The sequence below is a fragment of the Dendrobates tinctorius genome, unplaced genomic scaffold (genome assembly GCF_039654945.1).
Source record: "Dendrobates tinctorius isolate UK_male_01 unplaced genomic scaffold, ASM3965494v1 ptg000007l, whole genome shotgun sequence".
Classification (NCBI taxonomy): Eukaryota; Metazoa; Chordata; class Amphibia; order Anura; family Dendrobatidae; genus Dendrobates; species Dendrobates tinctorius.
The window spans coordinates 50,807,869-50,832,931 of record NW_027361675.1 but is presented as its reverse complement, the minus strand read 5'-3'; the positions used below and the strand labels follow the sequence as shown (position 1 = coordinate 50,832,931).

General features: G+C 43.4%; 1 protein-coding gene across 1 annotated transcript in view; it reads left to right on the top strand.

Annotated features, from left to right (window-relative positions):
• Window positions 1–23,306, top strand: part of LOC141085942 (multidrug and toxin extrusion protein 1-like) — a 159,634-nt gene extending 136,328 nt beyond the window's left edge. The window contains exons 15-17 of the mRNA XM_073571613.1: window positions 3,843–3,937; window positions 21,084–21,129; window positions 23,033–23,306. Coding sequence (XP_073427714.1) covers window positions 3,843–3,937; window positions 21,084–21,129; window positions 23,033–23,232 — 341 coding nt within the window. The 3' untranslated portion in view covers window positions 23,233–23,306. The remainder of the gene's footprint in view (window positions 1–3,842; window positions 3,938–21,083; window positions 21,130–23,032) is intronic.
• The last annotated feature ends 1,757 nt before the right edge of the window (window positions 23,307–25,063 follow it).

Here is a 25,063-nt window from a genome sequence, read left to right as displayed (position 1 = left end):
AACAATGGTCCCCCCCCATATATGGGGTACCAGCGTTCTCAGGACAAACTGGACAACAACTTTTGGGGTTCAATTTATCCTGCTACCCTTGTGAAAATAAAAAATTGCGAGATAAAAAATCATTTTTTGGGGAAAAAAAATTATTTTTTATTTTCACGGCTCTGCATTATAATCTTCTGTGAAGCACTTGGGAGTTCAAGGTGCTCACCACACATCTAGGTAAATTCCTTGGGGGGGTCTAGTTTCCAAAATGGGGTCACTTGTGGGGGGTTTCCATTGTTTAGGTACATCAGGGGCTTTGCAAATGTAACATGACGCCCGCAGACCATTCCATCAAAGTCAGCATTTCAAAATGTCACTACTTCCCTTCTGAGCCCCAACGTGTGCCCATACAGTGGTCATCCCCCACATATGGGGTACCAGTGTTCTCAGGACAAACTGTACAACAACTTTTGGGGTCCAATTTCTCCTGTTACCCTTATGAAAATAAAAAATTGCGGACTAAAAAATATTTTTTTAGGAAAAAAAAATATTTTTTATTTTCATGGCTCTGCGTTATAAACTTCTGTGAAGCACCTGGGGGTTCAAAGTGCTCACTATGCATCTATATAGGTTCCTTAGGGGGTCTAGTTTCTAAAATGTGGTCATTTGTGGGGGAGCTACAAAGTTTAGGCACACAGGGGCTCTCCAAACACGACATGGTGTCCGCTAACGATTGGAGCTCATTTTCATTTCAAAAAGTCAAATGGCGCTCCTTCCTTTCTGAGCCCTTCCGTGCGCCCAAACATTGTTCCCCCCCCACATATGGGGTACCAGCATACTCAGGACAAACTGGACAACAACTTTTGTGGTCCAATTTCTCCTGTTAGCAATGTGAAAATAAAAAATAGTGTGCTAAAAAATCATTTTTGAGGAAAAAAAATGATTTTTTATTTTCACTGCTCTGCGTTATAAACTTTTGTGAAGCACTTGGGGGTTCAAAGTGCTCACTACACATCTAGATAAGTTACTTAAGGGGTCTAGTTTCCAAAATGGTGTCACTTGTAGGGGGTTTTCACTGTTTAGGCACACAGGGGCTCTCCAAACGCGACATGGTGTCCGATAACGATTGGAGCTAATTTTTCATTCAAAAAGTCAAATGGCGCTCCTTCCCTTCCGGGCCCTGCCGTGCGCCCAACCAGTGGTTTATGACCACATATCAGGTATCAGTGTACTCAGGAGAAATTGCCCAACAAATTTTAGGATCCATTTTATCCTGTTGCCCATGTGAAAATGAAAAAACTGAGGCTAAAAGAAAATGTTTGTGAAAAAAAGTACTTTTTTTTTTACGGATCAATTTGTGAAGCACCTGGGGGTTCAAAGTGATCACTACACATCTAGATAAGTTCCTTGGGGGGTCTAGTTTCCAAAATGTGGTCACTTGTGGGGGAGCTCCAATATTTAGGCACACAGGGGCTCTCCAAACGCGACATGGCAACCGCTAAATTTTCCAGCATATTTTCCATTCAAAAAGTCAAATGGCACTCCTTCCCTTCTGAGCCCTGCCGTGTGCCCAAACAGTGGTTTATGACCACATATGAGGTATCGGTGTACTCAGGAGAAATTGCCCAACAAATTTTAGGATCCATTTTATACTGTTGCCCATGTGAAAATGAAAAAAATGATGCTAAAATGATGCTAAAAGAAAATTTTTGTTGGATAAATTAAAATGTCCATTTTTTCCTTCCGCGTTGCTTTTGTTCCTGTGAAGCACCTGAAGGGTTAATAATCTTCTAGAATGTAGTTTTGAGTAGCTTTAGGGGTGCAGTTTTTAGAATGGTGTCACTTTTGGGTATTTTCTGTCATATAGATCCCTCAAAATAACTTCAAATGTGATGTGGTCCCTAAAAAAAATGGTTTTGTAAATTTTGTTGTAAAAATGAGAAATCACTCGTCAACTTTTTACCCTTATAAATTCCTAACAAAAAAAAAATTTGTTTCCAAAATTGTGCTGATGTAACGTATACATGTGGGAAATGTTATTTAGCAATTGTGTCACATAACTCTCTGGTTTAACAGAATAAAAATTACAAATTTGAAAATTGCGAAATTTTCAAAATTTTCACCAAATTTCTGATTTTTCACAAATAAACGCAAAAATTATCGACCTAAATTTACCACTAACATGAAGCCCAATGTGTCATGAAAAAACAAACTCAGAATCGCTAGGATGCGTTGAAGCGTTCCAGAGTTATTACCTCATAAAGGGACACTGGTCAGAATTGCAAAAAATGGCCAGGTCATTAAGGTCAAAATAGGCTGGGTCATGAAGGGGTTAAGAATTATTAGCTATACCTTAAACGGGTACTCTGAAGAAATAAAAAAAATTGTTGTAATGTCCCAGCATTTATAAGCTATGAAAATAGCATGAATAGTGCTGTTTTCCATCACCCTACCTGCAATCCAATGTTACGCTGTAGATGTTCCTCAGTGCAACCCCTCCTTTAGGGAACGTCATGTCACAGATCAGGGGGCGTAACCTGCTCCTGACATAAAGTAGTAGCCAGCCAGCCTGATACTGCTTCTATAATCGATATCCGGGAGTGTGGCCTGCTCCCTGCTAGAGCTACTAGCTCCCTGATAATGTCTGTCTATTCAGGCTGAGATTACGGGGAGTGAGAGCAGTGAGGAGCAGCTGCAGCATAAGACTGGATCGCAGGTAGTGTGAGGATGGGAAACAGAACTCGCTGTGCTATCTTCATAGCTTATGAAGGCTTGCCATTACAATATTTTTTTAAATCCCTGGAGTACCCCTTACCTAAGGTGTTCTATTGAGACTAAATTCCATGAACTGAGCATGGTTCAAGTAGAGCAGAGGCTTACTCAGCAATAGGCAACCAGTGTGGTGGTCACAGTCTCTCACTGAGAGCACAATGATGGTATTTACACAAATTACTGCAGCACAGAACTTGGCAATTACACAACAGAACAAAAACACACAGCTTGGTGGTTACTCATCAGAATTGAGGCACATAGTTTGATAAGTTATCCGTTGCTAGAGGCTAGAACAGGTTTAGAACCCATTGCGATATGCAAGGCTGTCTTTAATTTCAGAGCGCTGACTTCAAGAAGCACAAAATTAATAACAATCCTGAGCAGGTTTATAGCATAGGCAATGGCTCCAAACTACTCATTTAAATCTCATAAATATACAGTGCTTGTAGTAAAATGACATTGACCCCTTAATGCTCCAGACCATGACGGATAAATACATCACAGAGAGGGTTAGGGTCTTTGGAGTGGGCTCAGAAGCTGAGCCTGCTCTGTAGAAGAGCAGATGCCGGCTGTGTTACATAACAGCGGGAATAAACACTGCGATCTAGCCTGGGCAATTTTGTCAGGCGCTCATCGACCCACCTATGAAGTGATCATGGTCTGTTGATGGGTTGCCAGTTCATAAGGGTGAGGCCACACAGTCAGGTTTTGTTAAACAACAAAACGTGAAATAAAAAAATATGAATGAGTATTTGATGTTTGGTAACCACTGGGAACTGCTCTCTTAGCTGGAGCACATTTTTAGAAGAATTGTCCAACCTTACTGGAATTTTTGGCCAATAAATGCAGCTTTCTTGAATACTGTTAGGATTTGGCTCCGCTTGCTGGTTTCAGTGTTTGTCATTTTACTGCAAGTATCTGAGTCACCAAGCAGCCCAGCTAGATTCTTCCACCTCACTCAATGTTCTGCCAAAGCTGCAATGCTTGCTAAAATTCTGCCAGGCTTGGGCAACCCCCTTTAAACCTCTAAAAGGATGTTAATAAATATAAAGTTGGTACTTTGCATAACCATGTTATTTTACATAAAGGGCTTTGGTATGGAATGATCGTCTGTGGAGTGTTTCTTTCTGCGTTTTTTACAATCTACCTCTTCAGAGTGAGCTGGAAAGATATTGCATTTGAAGTAAGTATCCATTCAAAAAAAATCTATTTGATTGTTAAGTAATTATGAGCAATTGATGTATAGTTCTCTTGGTAAAAAAAGATTTTCTTTAAAAAAAAGTTTTATAATATTAAGACGTTATGAGCTTATTACCCTATCTTCAAAAGGTCCGGTGTTAATTTCTCTTTCAAATGTGCCAACTTTCTCAAAGTGTTCTGGAGGCTCTTGTAAAAAAAGAGAGTACTACTGGAAGATCAGGAAAATATCCTAGTGACTGCCAACCCTCCCCCAAAAGACAGGGTTTGGGCAGCCCCCATAGTACTTTCAGGTAGCATCATAATGGTGGCTGGTGGAAAGTGGTGTAGAAAAGGTTTGTGTGGCTGTGATATGGAAATGTTCATAATGGAGCAGACAGACGGCTATATTTCTCGTGCGAGGATCACATCCTAGGACTGACCGTCGGCTCTCCTGTCCTGAGCATGTCAGCTACATAGAAATACATCACACTGTCACAATTAGAGATGAGCAAACCTTTCAAGGTTCGGTTCGGATTCGCCGAATGGACCTCCGTTCGCTGAACAGTTCGTTGAATGTACCCAAGCCCCAATAGATTCAATGGGAGGCAAAGGGGTGACAGAAAGCTTCCCAAACAGCTAAAATTAGGGACAGACACCAGGAAAAGTGACATCAATTGACCCACAGTAGAATTTTGCAAATGGTACAGCAGTAGTCAGTCTGGCCCAGCATTTACAGCTCTGATAAACATTCTCTCTTGCAGCAGTATCCCTGATTCTATGCACTGCTGAGCTCCTGGGCAAAAGCACCCTACTGCTGGTTATATGAAAACCGAGCAGTCTTTCAGTTTAGCACGAACCCTGAAAGTGTCTTTGCTGTAGTGACTGATACCCTGCCTCTTGCAGCTTGTCCTGGCAGAGAGGGCACACTCCTCTCCTCTTCCTGCGGACCTCCATCTTGCTACACCTTCCTACATCTTCACAGCTCTGCACATTGCAACCTCTCAGAAACACCTCCTCCCACCTGAGGGATTGTGCACAGTCCCTGGTTCAGGCAAAAGTGCATAATCTTCCAGTAAGGGATCGGGTAAAATGTGTGGATGCAGTTTTTCCCAGTAGAGAAACCAGCCCCCATTATAGTTGGCAATACATATATAAGTATATCACACAGGCAGGCATTTTGTGGCACTAGAGGCACGGGCACCACACACACGTGCACATTAATGACATACGGATGACAGCGTGACACGTAGCTACGCCTGGGAAGAAGCAGTACAGTTCGTGCTGTACCCAGGCACTGGCAACTGAAATCAGCTCTCATCATTGTCTCCTTTTTGCACTGAGATCAGTGGAACCAGAAGACAATAATGGGAGTTGTATTCAGCAGACAACTGTTGTAACTGATATTTAAAATAAAGAAATAAATTTAAAAAACCGCATGGGCTCCAGTGCAATTTTCATAACCAGCAGAGGGAAAACACACAGCTGGGAACTGATGTTAATAATCTGGGACAAGGGACAATACCCCAAAACGTTCCCAAGCTATTAATAACAGCTCACACCTGTTGGATTAGCCTTTCCTCATGAATTTACGGAGACCTGGGAAAAAAATGACGTAGGGTCCCCCTATTAATTCAAACCAGCAAAGGCTAAACAGACAGCTGTGGGTTGATACTAATAGCCTTGGAAGGAATCATGGATATTTCCCCCTTTAGGCTACCAACAGCAGCCCTCAGTCTCGCCAGAAATGGTGCATCCAAACAATGCACCAAATCTGTCACTTAGCCTTGCCCTGGTACGATGGCAAGTGGGGTAATATTTGTGGGGTTGAAGTCAGCTTTATATTGTCAGGTAACATCAAGCCCAGGGGTTAGTAATGGAGAGGCGTCTATAAAAAGCTCCCATTACTAACCCCATAGTAAGTTTGGAAACAAAAACACACCAAGAATAAAATCCTTTATTTGATATAAAAATAAACAACCTGTTTGTTTTTTATTTTTAAATAAATGTGTAAAAAATTTGCTCACCTTATGCCTAATCCATTGAAGCCCTTGTCACGTGCAAAAAAACAAAAATAATAAACAGCTATATCCCCCATCTGTCCAAAGTGAAGATAAGCCATACTGTCTCACGCCATAATTCATCTCTGTAATATCTGATTTACAATCTGAACGGTGGCATGATGCAACTGTCCAGGCTGAAAACCATGAGACAATGAGGTGCTGTGAGTGCAGCTTCATTGATGCTTGGTGACATCATAGAGGTTACCGCAGGTTATTGAAGGTGTGTTTCAGGCTCACTTCACTGTGAGCCAGAACAATGAACTGCGGTGACCTCAATGAGAGCACTGCGAGCTCCATGAGAAAAAAATCTCATTGAGGTCACCACAGTTCATCGGGCCACTCACAGTGAACTACGCTCGCAGCAACTCATTGTGTCCTGCTTTCCAGTGTGAACCATCACATTACGGCAGCGTTCATGATGAAAATCAAATGTCGGAGAGATGGATTACAACATGGGACAGTATGGATTATCTTCACATCAGACAGGTTGTTTATTAATTTTGCTTTTTTTTTTACAGGGGACAAGAGCTTCAATCGATAAGGAGTAAAAATGAGTATAACTGTGCTTTCAATTGTTAAATAAATGTGTAAAACAGGGTTTTTTGTTTTATTTCAAATAAAGGATTTTATTCTGGCTGTGTGTTTAATTCAATACTTACTATGGAGGTAGTAATGGGGGCGCTGCTAGATGCATCTCCACAATTAACCCCTGGGCTTGATGTCACGTGACAATACAAAGGTGACATCAACCTCATCCCTGTTACCCCACTTGCCACCGCCTCAGGGGAAATGGAAAGAGTGAGGCTATGCACCAGATTTGGCGCATCTTATGGATGCATCATTTCTTAGCCACAGAGGGCTGATGTTGGTAGCCTGGGAGGGGGAGGCAATATCTCTGGCACCTTCCCAGGCTATTAATATCAACCCACAGCTATCTGTTTAGCGAACTGTACTGCTTTTCCCAGGCGCCGATACGTGTCACATGGACTGCACACAGATGCAACACTGATGTGAAACATGGATACACGGACAGCAAACTGACACACGTATGTCACGTATGTACATACGGATGGCACATGGACACGGACCATGGACCTCACCAGTACTAGTTTTTCCTGTACAGGAATCACAAGGACGTGTGAAGGAGGCCTAAATGTACATTTTTGTGGAAAAAATTAGATTTTTTTTATTTTCATGGCTCAATGTAATAATCTTCTGTGAAGCACCTGGGGGTTCAAGATGGTCACTCCACATCTACAGTACATAAATTATTTGGGGAGTTTAGTTTTTAAAATTGGGTTACCTGTGGGGGGGTTTCCATTGTTTAGGCACATCAGGGGCTCTCCAAACGCAACATGACCCCCGCAGACCATTCCATCAAAGTTTGCATTTCAAACATCACTCCTTTTCCAAGCCCTGCTGTGCAGCTAAACAGTAGTTTTCACCCATATATTGGGTATCGGTATACTGAGAAAAAATTGCACAACAAACTTTGTGGTCCACTTTCTCCTGTTACCATTGTGAAAATAAAAAATGGGGCAAAAAGAACATTTTTGTTGAAAAAAAAATTATTTTTTTATTTTCACAGCTCAACTTAATATACTTATGTGAAGCACCTGGAAGTTCAAGGTGTTCACCACACATATAAATAAATTCATTGAGGGGTATAGTTTCCAAAATGTGGTTACTTGTGGAGGAAATCTACTGTTTAGGCACATCATGGGCTCTCCAAATGCGACATGGCTTGAGCTTTTGATTCCAGCCAATTGAATTCAAAAAGTCATACTGTGCTCCTTCCTTTCCAAGCCTTTCCATGTGCCCAAAAAGTAGTTTTCTCCCACATGTGGGGTGTCAGCAATTTCACAACTAATTTTGGGGTCCATTTTCTTCTCTTACCCTTGTGAAAATAAAAAAAATTGTGTCTAAAGTAAAATTTTTGTGAAAATTAGTTAAATGTTCATTTTTTCCTTCCACATTTCTTCAGTTTCAGTGAAGCACTTGAATGGTTAATAAACTTCTTGAATGTGGTTTTGAGCATCTTGAGGGGTGCAGTTTTTAGAATGGTGTCAATTTTGGGTATTTTCTGTCATACAGGCCCCTCAAAGTAACTTCAAATGTGAAGTGGTTAGTAAAAAAAAATGTTTTTGTGCATTTTGTTGGAAAAAAAGAGTGGTTAAAATGTGATCAGCAATTTTTATCTTCCTAACAAAGGAAAGAGGTATAAAAAATTGTGCTGATGTAAAGTAGACATATGGGAAATGTTATTTATTAACCATTTTATTAACATAACTCTCTAGTTCTGGTTTTAGAGCATAAAATTAAAAGTTTGGAAATTTTCAAAATTTTTGCCAAATTTCTCATATTTTCACAAATAAACGCAAGTTGTTTCAAACAAATTTTACAACAATACGTCACGAGAAAAAAATCTCAGAATTACTAGTGTCCGTTGAAACATTCTAGTATTATTACCTCTGTTATTACACTGGTCAAAATCAGGAATATCTTGGGATTTCGCACCATCCATCTTCCTCTCAACTCAGACCATCTTCCCTGTCCCTGCTGCAGAGAAACATCCCCACAGCATGATGCTACCACTACATTGTTTCACTGTGGGAATGGTGTTCTTGGAGTGATGAACTGTGTTGGTTTGGTGCCAGACTGGGGAATGAGCTACTGTGACCGCAGCATCAGTGACTAGCAGTGACGTCATTGAGGTTACTGCCGGTCACTGAGGCTCCATTCCCAGCCGGGCAAATGGGCTGCAGAGACATCGGTGAGATCACTGCTCACACAGTGAGAAAGTCTCACGGTGCTGAAGCGAGTTCACCGCAGTTCACCGGGAGAATTTCACTGTGGTGAATTTGAACTGCGGTTAACTCGTCTCTGCATCGTGAGACTTTTTCTCACTTTGCTAGTGGTGATCTCACCGAGGTCACCTCAGTTCATTTGCCTGGCTGGGAATGCAGCCTCAGTGACCGGCAGTAACCTCTGGTGACCGCTGGTCACTGATGCTGCACTCACAGCAGCTCATTCATCAGTGGTTATCAGCCTGGAGGGTCGCATCTTGGCACTGTCCAGGTTGAAAACTTTATCCCCCAGACATGGATTATGGCATGGGTCAGAATGACGGACAGGTGAGGGATATTGTTTTTTTTTTATTTTGTTTTATTACAGAAGACGGGATTCAATGGAATGGGCGTTAGGTGAGTATAACTGTGTTTGTTATTTTTAAATAAAAAAATAAAAGTGTGTTTTGTTTATTTTCAAATAAAAGACTTCATTTTGTCTGTGTCTTTATTTACCATACAACTATAGGATTAGTAATGGATAGGTGTCTTATAGCGCCTCTCCATTACTAAGCCTTGAGCTGGATGTCACAGGACAATACAAAGGTGACATCAACCTCACAAATATGAACCTCACTTTCCACCACTACAGGGAAAGTGGAAAAACCTGGGCAAAGTGCCAGAATTAGCGCATCTAACAGATGTGCCTTTTCTGGATGGCTGTGGGCTGCTATTTTTAGACTGGGGGGGCAATATCCATGACCCCTTACCAGCCTGAGAATGCCAGCACCCAGCTGTTTGCTTTAGCAAAGCTGGTTGTCACAAATAGGGGGGACTCCATGCCTTTTTTTTAAATTATTTATTAAAATAATTTAAATAATCAGAGTGGGGACCGCTCTATTCTTGATAACCAGTCATGCTGAAGCTGACAGTTGAAGGTTGCAGCCCCCAGCTGTGAGTTTTGCCTGGCTGGTTATCAAAAATACGGGGGAACTGATGCCAGATTTTTTTTGTTAATTATTTATTTACAGCTCAGGCGCTGGCTGAATGCTCTCATCAGCCACTTATGCTCTCACTGTTATTAGCGGCAACAGGCGTCGGCTGCTGGGAGTAGAAGTCCCATTAGCTGACACCAATGACCAGAGTTAAACTTTATACCTCTGATCATAGCTGCAGGCTCACGCTGTCATTTGACTGCGTGGGAACCGCGGCTTTATAACCGGTGGTGATGATTTTACCAGAGATCGGAAGCGGTGTTTGCCGCGCTGTCATGCACATGACAGTGCGACAAACACCCGGTGTTCAGGATGCCGAACCCGAACAGTAACACGGACATCCTTGTAAAATCTGTGTTTGGTGTCCAGTGCTTCTAATTTTGATTGATAGAAGATTTCTGAATACAGCGATGTAGAAAATTTGTATTTTTTGTTATTATTGTTTTATTTTGAATGTAGCAAAACGGGGGTGATTTGAACTTTTTATATTTTTTAAATTTTTTAAATATTTTGCAAAACTTTTTTTCTACTTTTTACTTTCTTCAATATTCTCCTCAGGAGACGTGAAACTGCAATCTTTCGATCATTTGCACCACACAAAGCAGGGCTTCACTGGGATCTCTTGCAGAACATTGGCTGTCCTGCCAATCCATCGGCGCCCTGCGATCATGTGACAGGGGCACTGATGGGCGGGGTTTGTGACACACATCGGGTTTGCATAAGTTAAATGCCAATGTCAGATTGACAGCGACAGTTAACATGTTAACTGTCGCGGGTGGATTGCAATTGCTCCTGCGACTGTTAGGGGCACATGACGGCTGATCAAATCAGCTGTCATGTGCCAAGAATGATGCGGGCTTAGCATTGGAGGAACACGACCTATGACGTACCTACAGTGGGGAAAATAGATATTTGACACACTGCTGATTTTGCAAGTTTTCCACATACAAAGAATGGAGAGGTTTGTAATTTTTATCAAAGGTATCTTTAAAAAATCCAGAAAATAAATTTACATGATTTTTACATAATGAATTTGTATTTCATTGCATGAAATAAGTATTTGATAAAATAGAAAAGTAGAACTCAATATTTAGTTTAGAAACCTATGCAGTTACAGAGATCAGATGTTTCCTGTGGTACTTGACAAAGTTTTCACATACTGCAGCAGGGATTTTGGCCCACTTGTCCATACAGATCTTCTCCAGATCTTTCAAGTTTTGGGGCGGTCGCTGGGCAACATTGAGTTTCAGCTCCCTCCAAAGATTTTCTATTGAGTTCAGGTCTGGAGACTGGCTTGGCCACTCGAGTACCTTGAAATGCTTCTTACGAAGCCACTCCTTAGGTGCCCTGGCTGTGTGTTTCGGGTCATTGTCATGCTGGAAGACCCAGCCATGACCCATCTTCAAAACACGGCGAGTGGCATTGAAACAAAATAGTTCTATTTTTGTCTTCCCTGACCACATGACCTTCTCCCATGTCTCCTCAGATCAGATAGTAATTGGTGAACTTCAAATGGGCCTGGACATGTGCTGGTATAAGCAAGGGCACCTTGCGTGCTCTGCAGGATTTTAATGCGTACTGTGTTATTAACGGTAATGTTTAAGACTGTGGTCCCAGCTCTCTTCAGGTCATTGACAAGGTCCTCCCATGTAGTTCTGGACTGATTCCTGACCTTTCTCAGAATCATCCTGTTATGTCCGTCTGTTGCGAGTCTGAGCTGCAAGTAAGACAGCACCCCGAGAAACCCCGAGACCCTTTACTCTTATACAGGGATCTGGAATTACAGAGGAGCCCAAGGGGTAGCTGCCTATGAGAGCAGCGGACCGGAACAGGACGGTCGCCAGGAAGGGATTAATAAACGGGACTGAAAGCATAGTCAGGAGTCCAAGTCAAAATCGGGCGGGCAGCAGAGGTTCAAAATCGGCAGGTTGTAGAAGGGTCAGAAATCCAGGCTAAGGTCAGAGTCAAAATAGCAATTTAAACACTAGCTCACTGCGGAAACAAAGACTATATCTGGCGGCATGCAGGACAGGCTCCAAAGGTTTTGAAGGACACGGCCACCTCTCACAGGCTCACAGCCTGATGACCTAATCTGGACCGCCCCCAGAACCAGGCCAGATGGCGATGCACCAACCCCTTCACCTCTGACAGAAGAGCGAAGCCTGCGCCCACCAGATGCCTGCGCAGGGACCCCTTCTCTGTCACCACCATCACCCACAGGAGAAACACGGCGATGCACCACGACAGAGGCATGCATCAAAGGAGCGGGACCATATGAGGACATAGCCCTCTTATCACCGGCACCACCAGTCGAAGGAGTTCGGCGCCTCCCAGTGGTCGAGGCAGGAGCACCAGCCACCGAGTCCAACGGCGAAGTGACGCATCCTTACCCCACGAGGCGAGACATTGCATGGAGGTCCAGTCCGAGGAAGAATGGCAGTCATCTTGTGTTTCTGCTTGCCTATTGTACTGTGGCCCATCCCAACCTTGTACAGGTCAACAATTTTGTCCTTGGGGTCCTTAGGCAGCACTTTGATCTTGGCCATGGTGGAGAGGTTGAACTGTGATTGAGTGTGTGGACAGGTGTCCTTTAAACAGGTATTTTTTACAGGTAATGAGTGCAGAGTAGGAGGACTTCTTAAAGAAAAACTAACAGGTCTATGAGAGCCAAAATTCTTGCTGGTTGTTAGGGCATCAAATTCTTATTTCATGCAATAAAATGCAATTTAATTTTTTTTTAAATGATACAGTGTGATTTTCTGTTTTTTTTATTTTTAGATTCTGTCTCTCATAGTTGAAGTGTACCTATGATAAAAATTACAGACCTCTCCATTCTTTGTAGGTGGTAAAAACTTGCAAAATCGGCGGTGTGTCAAATACTTATTTTCTCCACTGTATATGTCATAGGTGGGGAAGGGGTTAAAAGTGCATGATCAAATATAGTTTTTTAGGTTTATAAAATGATTAAATCAACCATCATCTTGGTTGCAGGCTCACTCACGAGTGTATAATACAGCTGAGTGCTTTCCAATGTTTTATCGGATAGAACTTGGTTCAATGTTATACTATGGGGAAGTGCAGATTTCCAAGCCCGATGTCCACAAGTGGGTGTGGGTCGCCCCCAGGCTTGCCAGGTCGGCGGGGTACTCGGTACCGGGCCTGATGAACCTCAATGGGAGATGTCACGGTAGCTGGGACCCGGCCCGTGGCCCTGGGCGCCCATTGTTTAAGGGGGAAAATGTTCAGTGTGCTTATGATGATTTAAATGAATGATTCGTGACGCCACCTGTGGTGTTCGGCAATGAAGATGTTAAGCCGACGCTGCAGACAGATCCTCTGGGACAGATGGTGTGGTGCAACAATGATGTTATAGCCCTCCACAGGCAGGGCTGTAGTCCCAGGGCAGAGTAGGTGAAGTGACACTTAGATGGTGTAGTGTCGGGCGCAGGGGATGTAGCAGTGCCGGGCAGGTTGACGCAGGAATAAGTGGAGGACACCAGGGCATGTAGTTCCAAAGCTTTACTCACAGTCTGTTGTGGCACAAGAGCCCGCATCCGTGCCGTGTCCTCCGGGTCAGGAGCTCAGCCAACTTCCAGGCAAGATGAAGTACTCCTTTCCAACACTCCGCCAACATATGTGCCTTTTCTAAACGTCTCCCTTTTGCGCCTATAGTGAAGTACTCTCAGTACTGAGTTACACTGGAGTTCATCCTGTCTGATGTTCCTATGAACTCTACTTGTACGGCAGACAGCTGTAGCCTGCTTCGGGGACTCCTTGCTACCAAGTCCCGGCTCACTATCGTTGCTGTTGTGCCCCCAAGTCTTGTGTGGGAATAAAGTGGTGACAACTTCTATTCCTCCGGTGTCTGCTGCAGGACCATTAGTATCCATACAACCTTGGGGACCGGACCCCGGCCGTGCGCTGTGATCTTGAGAAGGGTTCTGCTCTAACCCTAATCCTTAGTTCTCCTCTTCTTACGTTCCGTACTAATCCTTCTTTCTTATGGAGAGAGTCAGGCTTTCCTTCAATGTCTCTTTCCTGTGCCAGCGGACCCAGGTCACTGAGGTCAGCTGCAGCACTTCCTTCATCCATCCCACTCAGGGGATCTTCACTCTTCCTCTGACTCTGTCAGACTGACCAAATCCTAAACTCTTCCCGCTCTTTTGATGCAAAACCTAAACTCCACCCGCCTCCCAGCACACTTCGTGTTCCAAGCAGGGAGCCACCAAAGGGTGCTTTGCTACACTACTATGTTGTGTGGGATGCAGGTGTTGGAGCGTGGTCAGGTGTCTCCACCTTACCTGGATGGTGGGGTACCACACCTCAGGAGGAGGTGCAGTACAGTCTGTGGCGACTGAACCCTCAGGGGCGCCACACAACACCACACAAGGCAATTGACGTTTGCCAGAGAACACTGGCACCCTGTGCTCTTCACAGATGAGAGCAGGTTCACACTGAGCACATGTGACAGACGAGTCTGTAGACGCCATGGAGGACGTTCTGATGCCTGCAGTGGGCCCTGAGTTCCTTCTGATGCATGACAATGCTAGTCCTCATGTAGCTGAAGTGTGTCAGCAGTTCCTGCATGATGAAGGCATTGATGCTATGGACTGGCCTGCCTGTTTCCAAGACCTGAATCCAATTGAGCACATCTGGGACGTTTTGTCTTCCATCCACCAAAACCATGTTGTACCTCAGACTGTCCAGAAGTCTGGGAGGAGATCTCTCAGGTAAACATTCACTGCACAGGCATTGTAGGGAGGTCATACAGGCACATGCAGGCCACACATTTCCTTGTCTTGATGTATTTCCGCTGAAGTTGAATCAGCCTGTAATTTGATTTTCTACTTTTATTTTTTTTGAGTATAATTCCAAATCCAGACCGCCATGGGATATTAATTTTGACTTACATTGATCATTTTTATGTTTTATAGTTCTCAACTCATTCCACTATGTAATGAATAATGATTTGCAACTGGAATATGGTGTTCGGTGATATCTACCATGTGGTAGTTTGGTGTTTTCTTTATATTTTTGAGCAGTGCATAATGCAGTGAACTGCTGATGGTATTTTGTATACAGTATATACTGTATGTGTGATTTATTTTAGTACCTCTTTAGTGCAGTAAGAGCATAATTCAACATTTGTAATTTGCAAATAAATCATATAAATCACATATACAGTTATTTAACCCCGTTCTGCCATATGACGTACTATCCCGTCCATGTGCCCTGGGACTTAATTTCCATGGTGAGCGCCGCTGATCGCGGCCGGGTGTCAGCTGATTATCACAGCTGACACCCAGCACTATGTGTCAGGGGCGGTCATGGACGTGACGTGGTTAGTGCGCGCCGCTCCCCCTGCAGTCTGAATGTCACTGACAGATGACGTGCCAGACAGCAGCAAGCAGCCATGGACACAGGACAGGTGAGTATCTCAGGTGCCAGCAGAGACACCGGCACCTGGCCCCAGCAACGGAGAGGTGAGTGTGTCTTTTTTTTAATTTTTAAATGCAGCAGCAGTGGCAGCACATGGGGCCATAATCTCAGGTGCCAGCAGTGACACCGGCACCTGGCCCCAGCGACGGAGAGGTGAGTATGTAATTTTTTTATTTTTAAATGCAGCAGCAGCGGCAGCACATGGGGCCATAATCTATGGAGCATCTTATGGGGGCAGCATATAGGGGCATAATCTATGGAGCATCTTATGGGGGAAGCATATAGGGGCATAATCTATGGAGCATTTTATGGGGTCAGCATATGGGGGAATAATCTATGGAGCATCTTATGGGTGCAGCCTATGGGGGAATAATCTATGGAGCATATTATGGGGGCAGCATATGGGGGGCATAATTTATGGAGCATTTTATGGTGGCAGCATATGGGGGCATATTGTATGGAGCATCTAATGGGGCAGCATATAGGGGAATAATCAGTGGGGCATTTTATGGTGGCAGCATATGGGGGCATATTGTATGGAGCATCTAATGGGGCAGCATATGGGGGAATAATCTGTGGGGCATTTTATGGGGGCAGCGTATGGGGGAAAAATCTATGGAGCATATTATGGGGGCAGCATATGGGAGAATAATCTATGGAGTATATTATGGGGGCAGCATATGGGGGAATAATCTATGGAGCATATTATGAGGGGCAGCATATGGGGGAATAATCTATGGAGCATATTATGGGGGCAGCATATCGGGGCATAATCTATGGAGCATCTTATGGGAGCACCATATGGGGGAATAATCTATGGGGCATCTTATGGAGGCAGCATATGGGGGACTAATCTATGGAGCATATTATGGGGGCAGCATATGGAGGAATAATCTATGGAGCATATTATGGGGCAGCATATGGGGGAATAATCTATGGAGCATCTTTTGGGGGCAGCATATGGGGGCATAATCTATGGAGCATATTATGAGGGCAGCATATGGGGGAATAATCTATTGAGCATCTTTTGGGGGCAGCATATGGGGGCATAATCTATGGAGCATCTTATGGGGGAAGCATATGGGGGCATAATCTATGGAGCACCTTATGGGGGCAGCATATGGGGGAATATTGTATGGGGCATCTTATGGGGGCAGCATATGGGGGCTGGGGGCTGATGAGACAGCGCTAGGATGGGTAAGTATAGCGATACTCACCTGTCCTGCATCCATGGCTGCTTGTTGCTGTCTGGCACGTCATCTGTCAGTGACGTTCAGAGAGCAAAGGGCGTGGTGATGTGGTTAGTGCGCGCCGCTCCCCCTGCAGTCTGAACATCACTGACAGATGATGTGCCAGACAGCAGCAAGCAGCCATAGACACAGGACAGGTGAGTATCTCAGGTGCCAGCAGAGACACCGGCACCTAGCCCCAGCAACGGAGAGGTGAGTGTGTCATTTTTTTTAATTTTTAAATGCAGCAGCAGTGGCAGCACATGGGGCCATAATCTATGGAGCATTTTATGGGGCAGCATATAGGGGCATAATCTATGGAGCATCTTATGGGGGCAGCATATGGTGGAATAATCTATAGAGCATCTTATGGGAGCAGCATATGGGGGAATAATCTATGGAGCATATTATGGGGGCAGCATATGGGGGCATAATCTATGGAGCATCTTATGGGGGCAGAATATGGGGGCATAATCTATGGAGCATATTATGGGGCAGCATATGGGGGAATAATCTATGGGGCATCTTATGGGGGCAGCATATGGGGAATAATCTATGGAGCATATTATGGGGCAGCATATGGGGGAATAATCTATGGAGCATATTATGTGGGCAGCATATGGGGGAATAATCTATGGAGCATATTATGGGGGCAGCATATGGGGGAATAATCTATGGAGCATCTTATGGGGGCAGCATATGGGGGCATAATCTATGGAGCATCTTATGGGGCAGCATATGGGGGCATAATCTATGGAGCATATTATGGGGGCATCATATGGGAGCATAATCTATGGAGCACCTTATGGGGGCAGCATATGGGGGAATATTGTATGGGGCATCTTATGGGGGCAGCATATGGGGGCTGGGGGCTGATGAGACAGCGCTAGGGTGGGTAAGTATAGCGATACTCACCTGTCCTGCATCCATGGCTGCTTGTTGCTGTCTGGCACGTCATCTCTCAGTGACGTTCAGACAGCAAAGGGCGTGGTGATGTGGTTAGTGCGCGCCGCTCCCCCTGCAGTCTGAACGTCACTGACAGATGACGTGCCAGACAGCAGCAAGCAGCCATAGACACAGGACAGGTGAGTATCTCAGGTGCCAGCAGAGACACCGGCACCTGGCCCCAGCAACGGAGAGGTGAGTGTGTCATTTTTTTTAATTTTTAAATGCAGCAGCAGTGGCAGCACATGGGGCCATAATCTATGGAGCATCTTATGGGGGCAGCATATGGTGGAATAATCTATAGAGCATCTTATGGGAGCAGCATATGGGGGAATAATCTATGGAGCATATTATGGGGGCAGCATATGGGGGCATAATCTATGGAGCATCTTATGGGGGCAGAATATGGGGGCATAATCTATGGAGCATATTATGGGGCAGCATATGGGGGAATAATCTATGGGGCATCTTATGGGGGCAGCATATGGGGAATAATCTATGGAGCATATTATGGGGCAGCATATGGGGGAATAATCTATGGAGCATATTATGTGGGCAGCATATGGGGGAATAATCTATGGAGCATATTATGGGGGCAGCATATGGGGGAATAATCTATGGAGCATCTTATGGGGGCAGCATATGGGGGCATAATCTATGGAGCATCTTATGGGGCAGCATATGGGGGCATAATCTATGGAGCATATTATGGGGGCATCATATGGGAGCATAATCTATGGAGCACCTTATGGGGGCAGCATATGGGGGAATATTGTATGGGGCATCTTATGGGGGCAGCATATGGGGGCTGGGGGCTGATGAGACAGCGCTAGGGTGGGTAAGTATAGCGATACTCACCTGTCCTGCATCCATGGCTGCTTGTTGCTGTCTGGCACGTCATCTCTCAGTGACGTTCAGACAGCAAAGGGCGTGGTGATGTGGTTAGTGCGCGCCGCTCCCCCTGCAGTCTGAACGTCACTGACAGATGACGTGCCAGACAGCAGCAAGCAGCCATAGACACAGGACAGGTGAGTATCTCAGGTGCCAGCAGAGACACCGGCACCTGGCCCCAGCAACGGAGAGGTGAGTGTGTCATTTTTTTTAATTTTTAAATGCAGCAGCAGTGGCAGCACATGGGGCCATAATCTATGGAGCATTTTATGGTGCAGCATATAGGGGCATAATCTATGGAGCATCTTATGGGGCAGCATATGATGGAATAATCTATAGAGCATCTTATGGGAGCAGCATATGGGGGAATAATCTATGGAGCATATTATGGGGGCAGCATATGGGGGCATAATCTATGGAGCATCTTATGGGGGCAGAATATGGGGGCATAATCTATGGAGCATATTATGGGGGCAGCATATGGGGGAATAATCTATGGGGCATCTTATGGGGGCAGCATATGGGGAATAATCTATGGAGCATATTATGGGGCAGCATATGGGGGAATAATCTATGGAGCATATTATGTGGGCAGCATATGGGGGAATAATCTATGGAGCATATTATGGGGGCAGCATATGGGGGAATAATCTATGGAGCATCTTATGGGGGCAGCATATGGGGGCATAATCTATGGAGCATCTTATGGGGCAGCATATGGGGGCATAATCTATGGAGCATATTATGGGGGCATCATATGGGAGCATAATCTATGGAGCATCTTATGGGGGTAGCATATGGGGGAATAATCTATGGAGCATATTATGGGGGCAGCATTAGGGGGAATAATCTTTGAAGCATATTATGGGGGCAGCATATGGGGGAATAATCTATGGAGCATCTTATGGGGGCAGCATATGGGAGCATAATCTATGGAGCATCTTATGGGGAGAGCATATGGGGGCATAATCTATGGAGCATCTTATGGGGGAAGCATATGGGGGCATAATCTATGGAGCATCCTATGGGGGCAGTATATGGGGGCATAATCTATGGAGCATCTTATGGGGCATAATCCATGGAACATCTTATGGGGCCATAACTTTTATGGAGCAGCATATGGGGCATAATATTCTATGGAGCATCTTATGGGGCCATTATTAACCTTTGTGCAGCATTATATGGGGTGTATTTTGTATGCAGCATCTTATGGGGCTATCATGAACTGTTTGGAACATTATGTGGGGCTCCTGATTCAATATGGATATTCAAAAATATTTAACCTACTGATGTCTCAATTAATTTTATTTTTATTGGTATCTATTTTTATTTTTTAAATTCACCAGTAGCTTCTGCATTTTCCACCCTTGGCTTATACTCGAGTCAATAAGTTTTCCCAGTTTTTTGTGCCAAAATTAGGGGGGTCGGCTTATACTCGGGTCGGCTTATACTCGAGTATATACAGTAAGTTCCTTGGGGGGTATAGTTTCCAAAATGGTGTCATTTGTGGGGGGTTTCCACTGTATGGGTACATCAGGAGCTCTCCAAACACGACATGGCATCCGATCTCTATTCCAGCCAAAAAAGTCAAATGGCGTTGCTTCCCTTCTGAGCTCTGCCATGCACCCAAATAGTCATCCACATATGGGGTATCAGCGTACTCAGGACAAATTGCACAATAACTGTTAGGGTCCTGTTACCCTTGGGAAAATAAAAATTGGGGGTGAAAAGATCATTTTTGTGGAAAAAATATGATTTTTTATTTATACGGCTGTATGTTATAAACTTCTGTGAAGCCCTTGTGAGTTCAAAGTTCTCACCACATATCTAGATAAGTTCCTTGTGGGGTCTAGTTTCCAAAATGGGGTTACTTGTGAGGGGTTTCCACTGTTTAGGTACATCAGGGGCTCTTCAAATGTGACATGGTGTCCAATCTGAATTCCAGCCAATTTTGCATTGAAAAAGTCAAACGGCGCTCCTTCCCTTCTGAGCTCTGCCATGCGCCGAAACAGTGGTTCCCCCCATATCAGGTATCAGCGTACTCAGGACAAATTGCACAATAACTTTTGCAGTCCAATTTCTCCTATTACCCTTGGTAAAATAAAAAAAATTGAACCTGAATTAATTTTTTTGTGAAAAAAAGTTAAATGTTCATTTTTTTTAAACATTCAAAAAATTCCTGTGAAGCACCTGAAGGGTTAATAAACTTCTTGAATATGGTTTTGATCACCTTGAGGGGTGCAGTTTTTAGAATGGTGTCACTTTTGGGTATTTTCTATCATATAGACCCCTCAAAGTGACTTCAAATGTGATGTGGTCCGTAAAAATAAAATGGTGTTGCAAAAATGAGAAATCGCTGGTCAACTTTTAACCCTTATAACTTCCTAACAAAAAATAAATTTGGTTCCAAAATTGTGCTTATGTAAAGTAAACATGTGGGAAATGTTACTTATTAAGTTTTTTGTGTGCCATATCTCTGTGATTTAAGGGCATAAAAATTCAAAGTTGGAAAATTGTGACATTTTCAAAATGTTCGCCAAATTTCCATTTTTTTCACAAATAAACACAAGTTATTTGAATGAAATTTTACCGCTAACATGAAGTACAATATGTCACAATAAAACATTGTCAGAATCACCGGGATCCATTGAAGCATTTCAGAGTTATTACCTCATAAAGGGACAGTGGTCAGAATTGTAAAAATTGGCCCGGTCATGAACGTGCAAACCACCCTTGGGGGCTAAGGCGTTAAAGACAGAGATATTTAATTTTGTTTACTGATAATATGTATTGGTATTTGTTCAGGCCCAAGAACGAGCTGGAATGATGGTTAAAGTGGCTATTCCTTCAGGTACTTCTCCAACTATAACAACGTATTGTGTATACTGCCATAGTATGCATGCCCCTGCTGAAATACGCTATCTGGCCAAAAGCATGAGGACGCTCCTCTGCAAAACAAGGGCACAATATCAAGTACAGAGCAGAGCAATCTCAATAGACAAACATTAGTTGTAGTATGAGTAATACTTAAAAGTGGCACTGTCATCATATGCCACTTTTGACAACTTGTGAAAATTTCTAATCTGCAATATGCGTTATTTCTAAGAAACGGTTATGTCCAGGAGTAAAATCAACTAAGCCACAAAGTGACAGAATGGTGAGGTTGAGCACAAAACTGAGATCAGGCTCAGATGTTGGACTTTTTCATCCAAATTCATTGCATGAATTCACAATGCGCTTTGAGTACTAATTTCCACAGACACTCTAAAAATAATCCTATACAAACTTTCCTTAAAAAGTGGATGCTAATATAGCCGCAAAAGGGGGCCCAACTCCATATTAGCTCCCAGAATGGGATATCCGAAAACCTTGCAGAGGTGGGATGGTCCACCACATACAGGTACACAAAATAATATCATCAAAAACTTAATTTATTTCAGTTCTTCAATACAAAAAGTGAAACTCATATATTATAGAGTCATTACAAACAGAATGATCAGAGATAGCTGAGAGCTGCTACTGCGTAGGCGCGGACAGCACCTTCTTGGAGGAGGAATTTTCGTTTCTTCTCCAGTAAGAATGCACCGCCACCGCATGCCTAGTAGCAGCTATCGGATCACAGATGGACACCGATAGCAGCTACTGCGCAGGTACAGCGGGTGCCATTTTCATTTTCCCTCTATCTGAATAGCCTACTTGGTCGGGGCTCCTTTTGCATCAATTACTGCATCAATGCGGCGTGGCATTGAGGCGATCAGTCTGTGGCACTGATGAGGTGTTATGGAAGCCCAGGTTGCTTTGATAGCAGCCTTCAGCTTGTCTGCATTGTTGGATATGGTATCTCTCATCTTCCTCTCGACAATACCCCATAGATTCTCTATGGGGTTAAGGTCAGGAAAGTTTGCTGGCCAATCAAGCACAGTAATACTGTTGTTTTTAAACCAGGTATTGGTACTTTTGGCAGGGTGGACAGGTGCCAAGTCCTGCTGGAGAATTAAATTTCCATCTCCAAAATGCTTGTCGGCAGAGGGAAGCATGAAGTGCTCTAAAATTTTATGGTAGATGGCTGCGCTGACTTTGATCTTGATAAAAGACAATGGACCTACACCAGCAGATGACTTAACTCCCCAAACCATCACTGATTGTGGAAACTTCACACTAGACCTCAAGCAGTTTGGATTGTGTGACTCTCCACTCTTCCTCCAGACACTGGGACCTTGATTTCCAAATGAAATGCAACATTTACTTTCCTTGTGGAATGTGTCAATGACTGCCTTCTGGACATCTGTCAAGTCAGCAGTGTTCCCCATGATTGTGGAGCATACTGAAACAGACTAAGGGACCTTTTTAAATGCTTAGGAAGCCTTTGCAGGTATTTTTTGTTAATTATTCTAACTTACTGAGAAAATGACTTCTGGGTTTTCATTGGCTGTAAGACATAATCCTCAACATTAACAGAAATAAACACTTGAAATAGATCACTTCTGTTTGTAATGACGCTATATAATATATGAGTTTCAATTTTTGTATTGAAAAACTGAAATACATTTTTGATGATATCCTAATTTTGTGAGAAACACCAGTGCTTTACCATATAGCATATAGCAGCATGTATGGCACAAGTCCTGAATGCTGAGCATGAGGACTTAGATACTGCTAATACTAATACTGTTATGGTCATTTTTATATACCTCCTTGTACATTATGTGTCATTATTGTTTGTGATAAGTGATAAGTTGTGTTTATGTTTGCAGTGGCAAAAAATGAATCAGACATTAAATTATCAGAGCTTTCTATTCAGAAGACTGAAATACCGCACCTCTGTGAAGAACCTGGCTCTTCCAAGAAGCTTTTACCAATGAAGGAAGCCATTGTCTTACGTGGCCTCACTCTGGCGCTGGCCATTGCTTTGTTCTTAACAGGAGTTCTAGTTAAAGTGTGGACATCTTACTAGAGGAAATCAATGCTACAGTTTCACTAGCACAATGGTTGAGTGATTGTTTTTGAACACTATAAATCTTTGTTTGGACTAGCATTGTATGAAACATTCGTTGGAAAAGACATGTACAGTTAGGTCCATATATATTTGAACAGAGACAACATTTTTCTAATTTTGGTTCCAGACATTAGCACAATGAATTTTAAACAAAACAATTCAGATGCAGTTGAAGTTCAGACTTTCAGCTTTCATTTAAGGGTATCCACATTAAAATTGGATGAAGGGTTTAGGTGTTTCAGCTCCTTAACATGTGCCACCCTGTTTTTAAAGGGACCAAAAGTAATTGGACAGATTAAATAATTGTAAATAAAATGTTCATTTCTTTGTTGGCAATGACTGCCTGAAGTCTTGAACTCATGGACATCACCAGACGCTGTGTTTCCTCCTTTTTGATGCTCTGCCAGGCTTTCACTGCGGTGGTTTTCAGTTACTGTTTGTTTGTGGGCCTTTCTGTCTGAAGTTTAGTCTTTTAACAAGTTAAATGCATGCTCAATTGGGTTGACATCAGGTGACTGACTTGGCCATTCAAGAATATTCCGCTTCTTTGCTTTAATAAACTCCTGGGTTGCTTTGGCTTTATGTTTTGGGTCATTGTCCATCTGTAGTATGAAACGACGACCAATCAGTTTGGCTGCATTTGGCTGGATCTGAGCACACAGTATGGCTCTGAATACCTCAGAATTCATTCAGCTGCTTCTGTCCTGTGTCACATCATCAATAAACACTAGTGACCCAGTGCCACTGGCAGCCATGCTTGCCCAAGCCATCACACTGCCTCCGCCGTGTTTTTCAGATGATGTGGTATGCGTTGGAACATGAGCTGTACCACGCCTTCGCCATACTTTTCTCTTTCCACCATTCTGGTAGCGGTTGATCTTGGTTTCATCTGTCCAAAGAATGTTCTTCCAGAACTGTGCTGGCTTTTTTAGATGTTTTTTAGCAAAGTCCAGTCTAGCCTTTTTATTCTTGATGCTTATGAGTGGCTTGCACCATGCAGTGAACCCTCTGTATTTACTTTCATGCAGTCTTCTCTTTATGGAAGATTCGGAAATTGATATGCCTACCTCTTGGAGAGTGTTGTTCACTTGGTTGGCTGTTGTGAAGGGGTTTCTCTTCACCATGGAGATTATTCTGCGATCATCCACCACTGTTGTCTTCCGTGGGCGCCCAGGTCTTTTTGCATTGATGAGTTCACCAGTGCTTTCTTTCTTTCTTTCTCAGGATGTACCAAACTGTAGATTTTGCCACTCCTAATGTTGTAGCTTTTTCTCGGATGCTTTTTTTCTGTTTTTGCAGCTTAAGGATGGCTTGTTTCACCTGCATGGAGAGCTCCTTTGACCGCAGGTTTTCTTCACAGCAAAACCTTTCAAATGCAAGCATCACACCTCAAATCAACTCTAGGCCTTTTATCTGCTTAATTGAGAATGACATAACGAAGGCATTGCCCACACCTGTCCATGAAATAGCCTTGGAGTCAATTGTCCAATTACTTTTGGTCCCTTTAAAAACAGGGTGGCACATGTTAAGGAGCTGAAACTGCTAAACCCTTCATCCAATTTTAATGTGGACACCCTCAAATGAAAGCTGAAAATCTTAACTTCAACTGCATCTGAATTGTTTTGTTTAAAATTCATTGTGGTAATGTCTAGAAACAAAATTAGAAAATGTTGTCTCCGTCCAAATATATATGGACCTAACTGTATTTCAAAATCTACTGTGGGAGATTTATCATGAGAAGACTTATCGAAGTCACTTTTGCTTAAGGCTGCATTGTCATTGTTTGCAC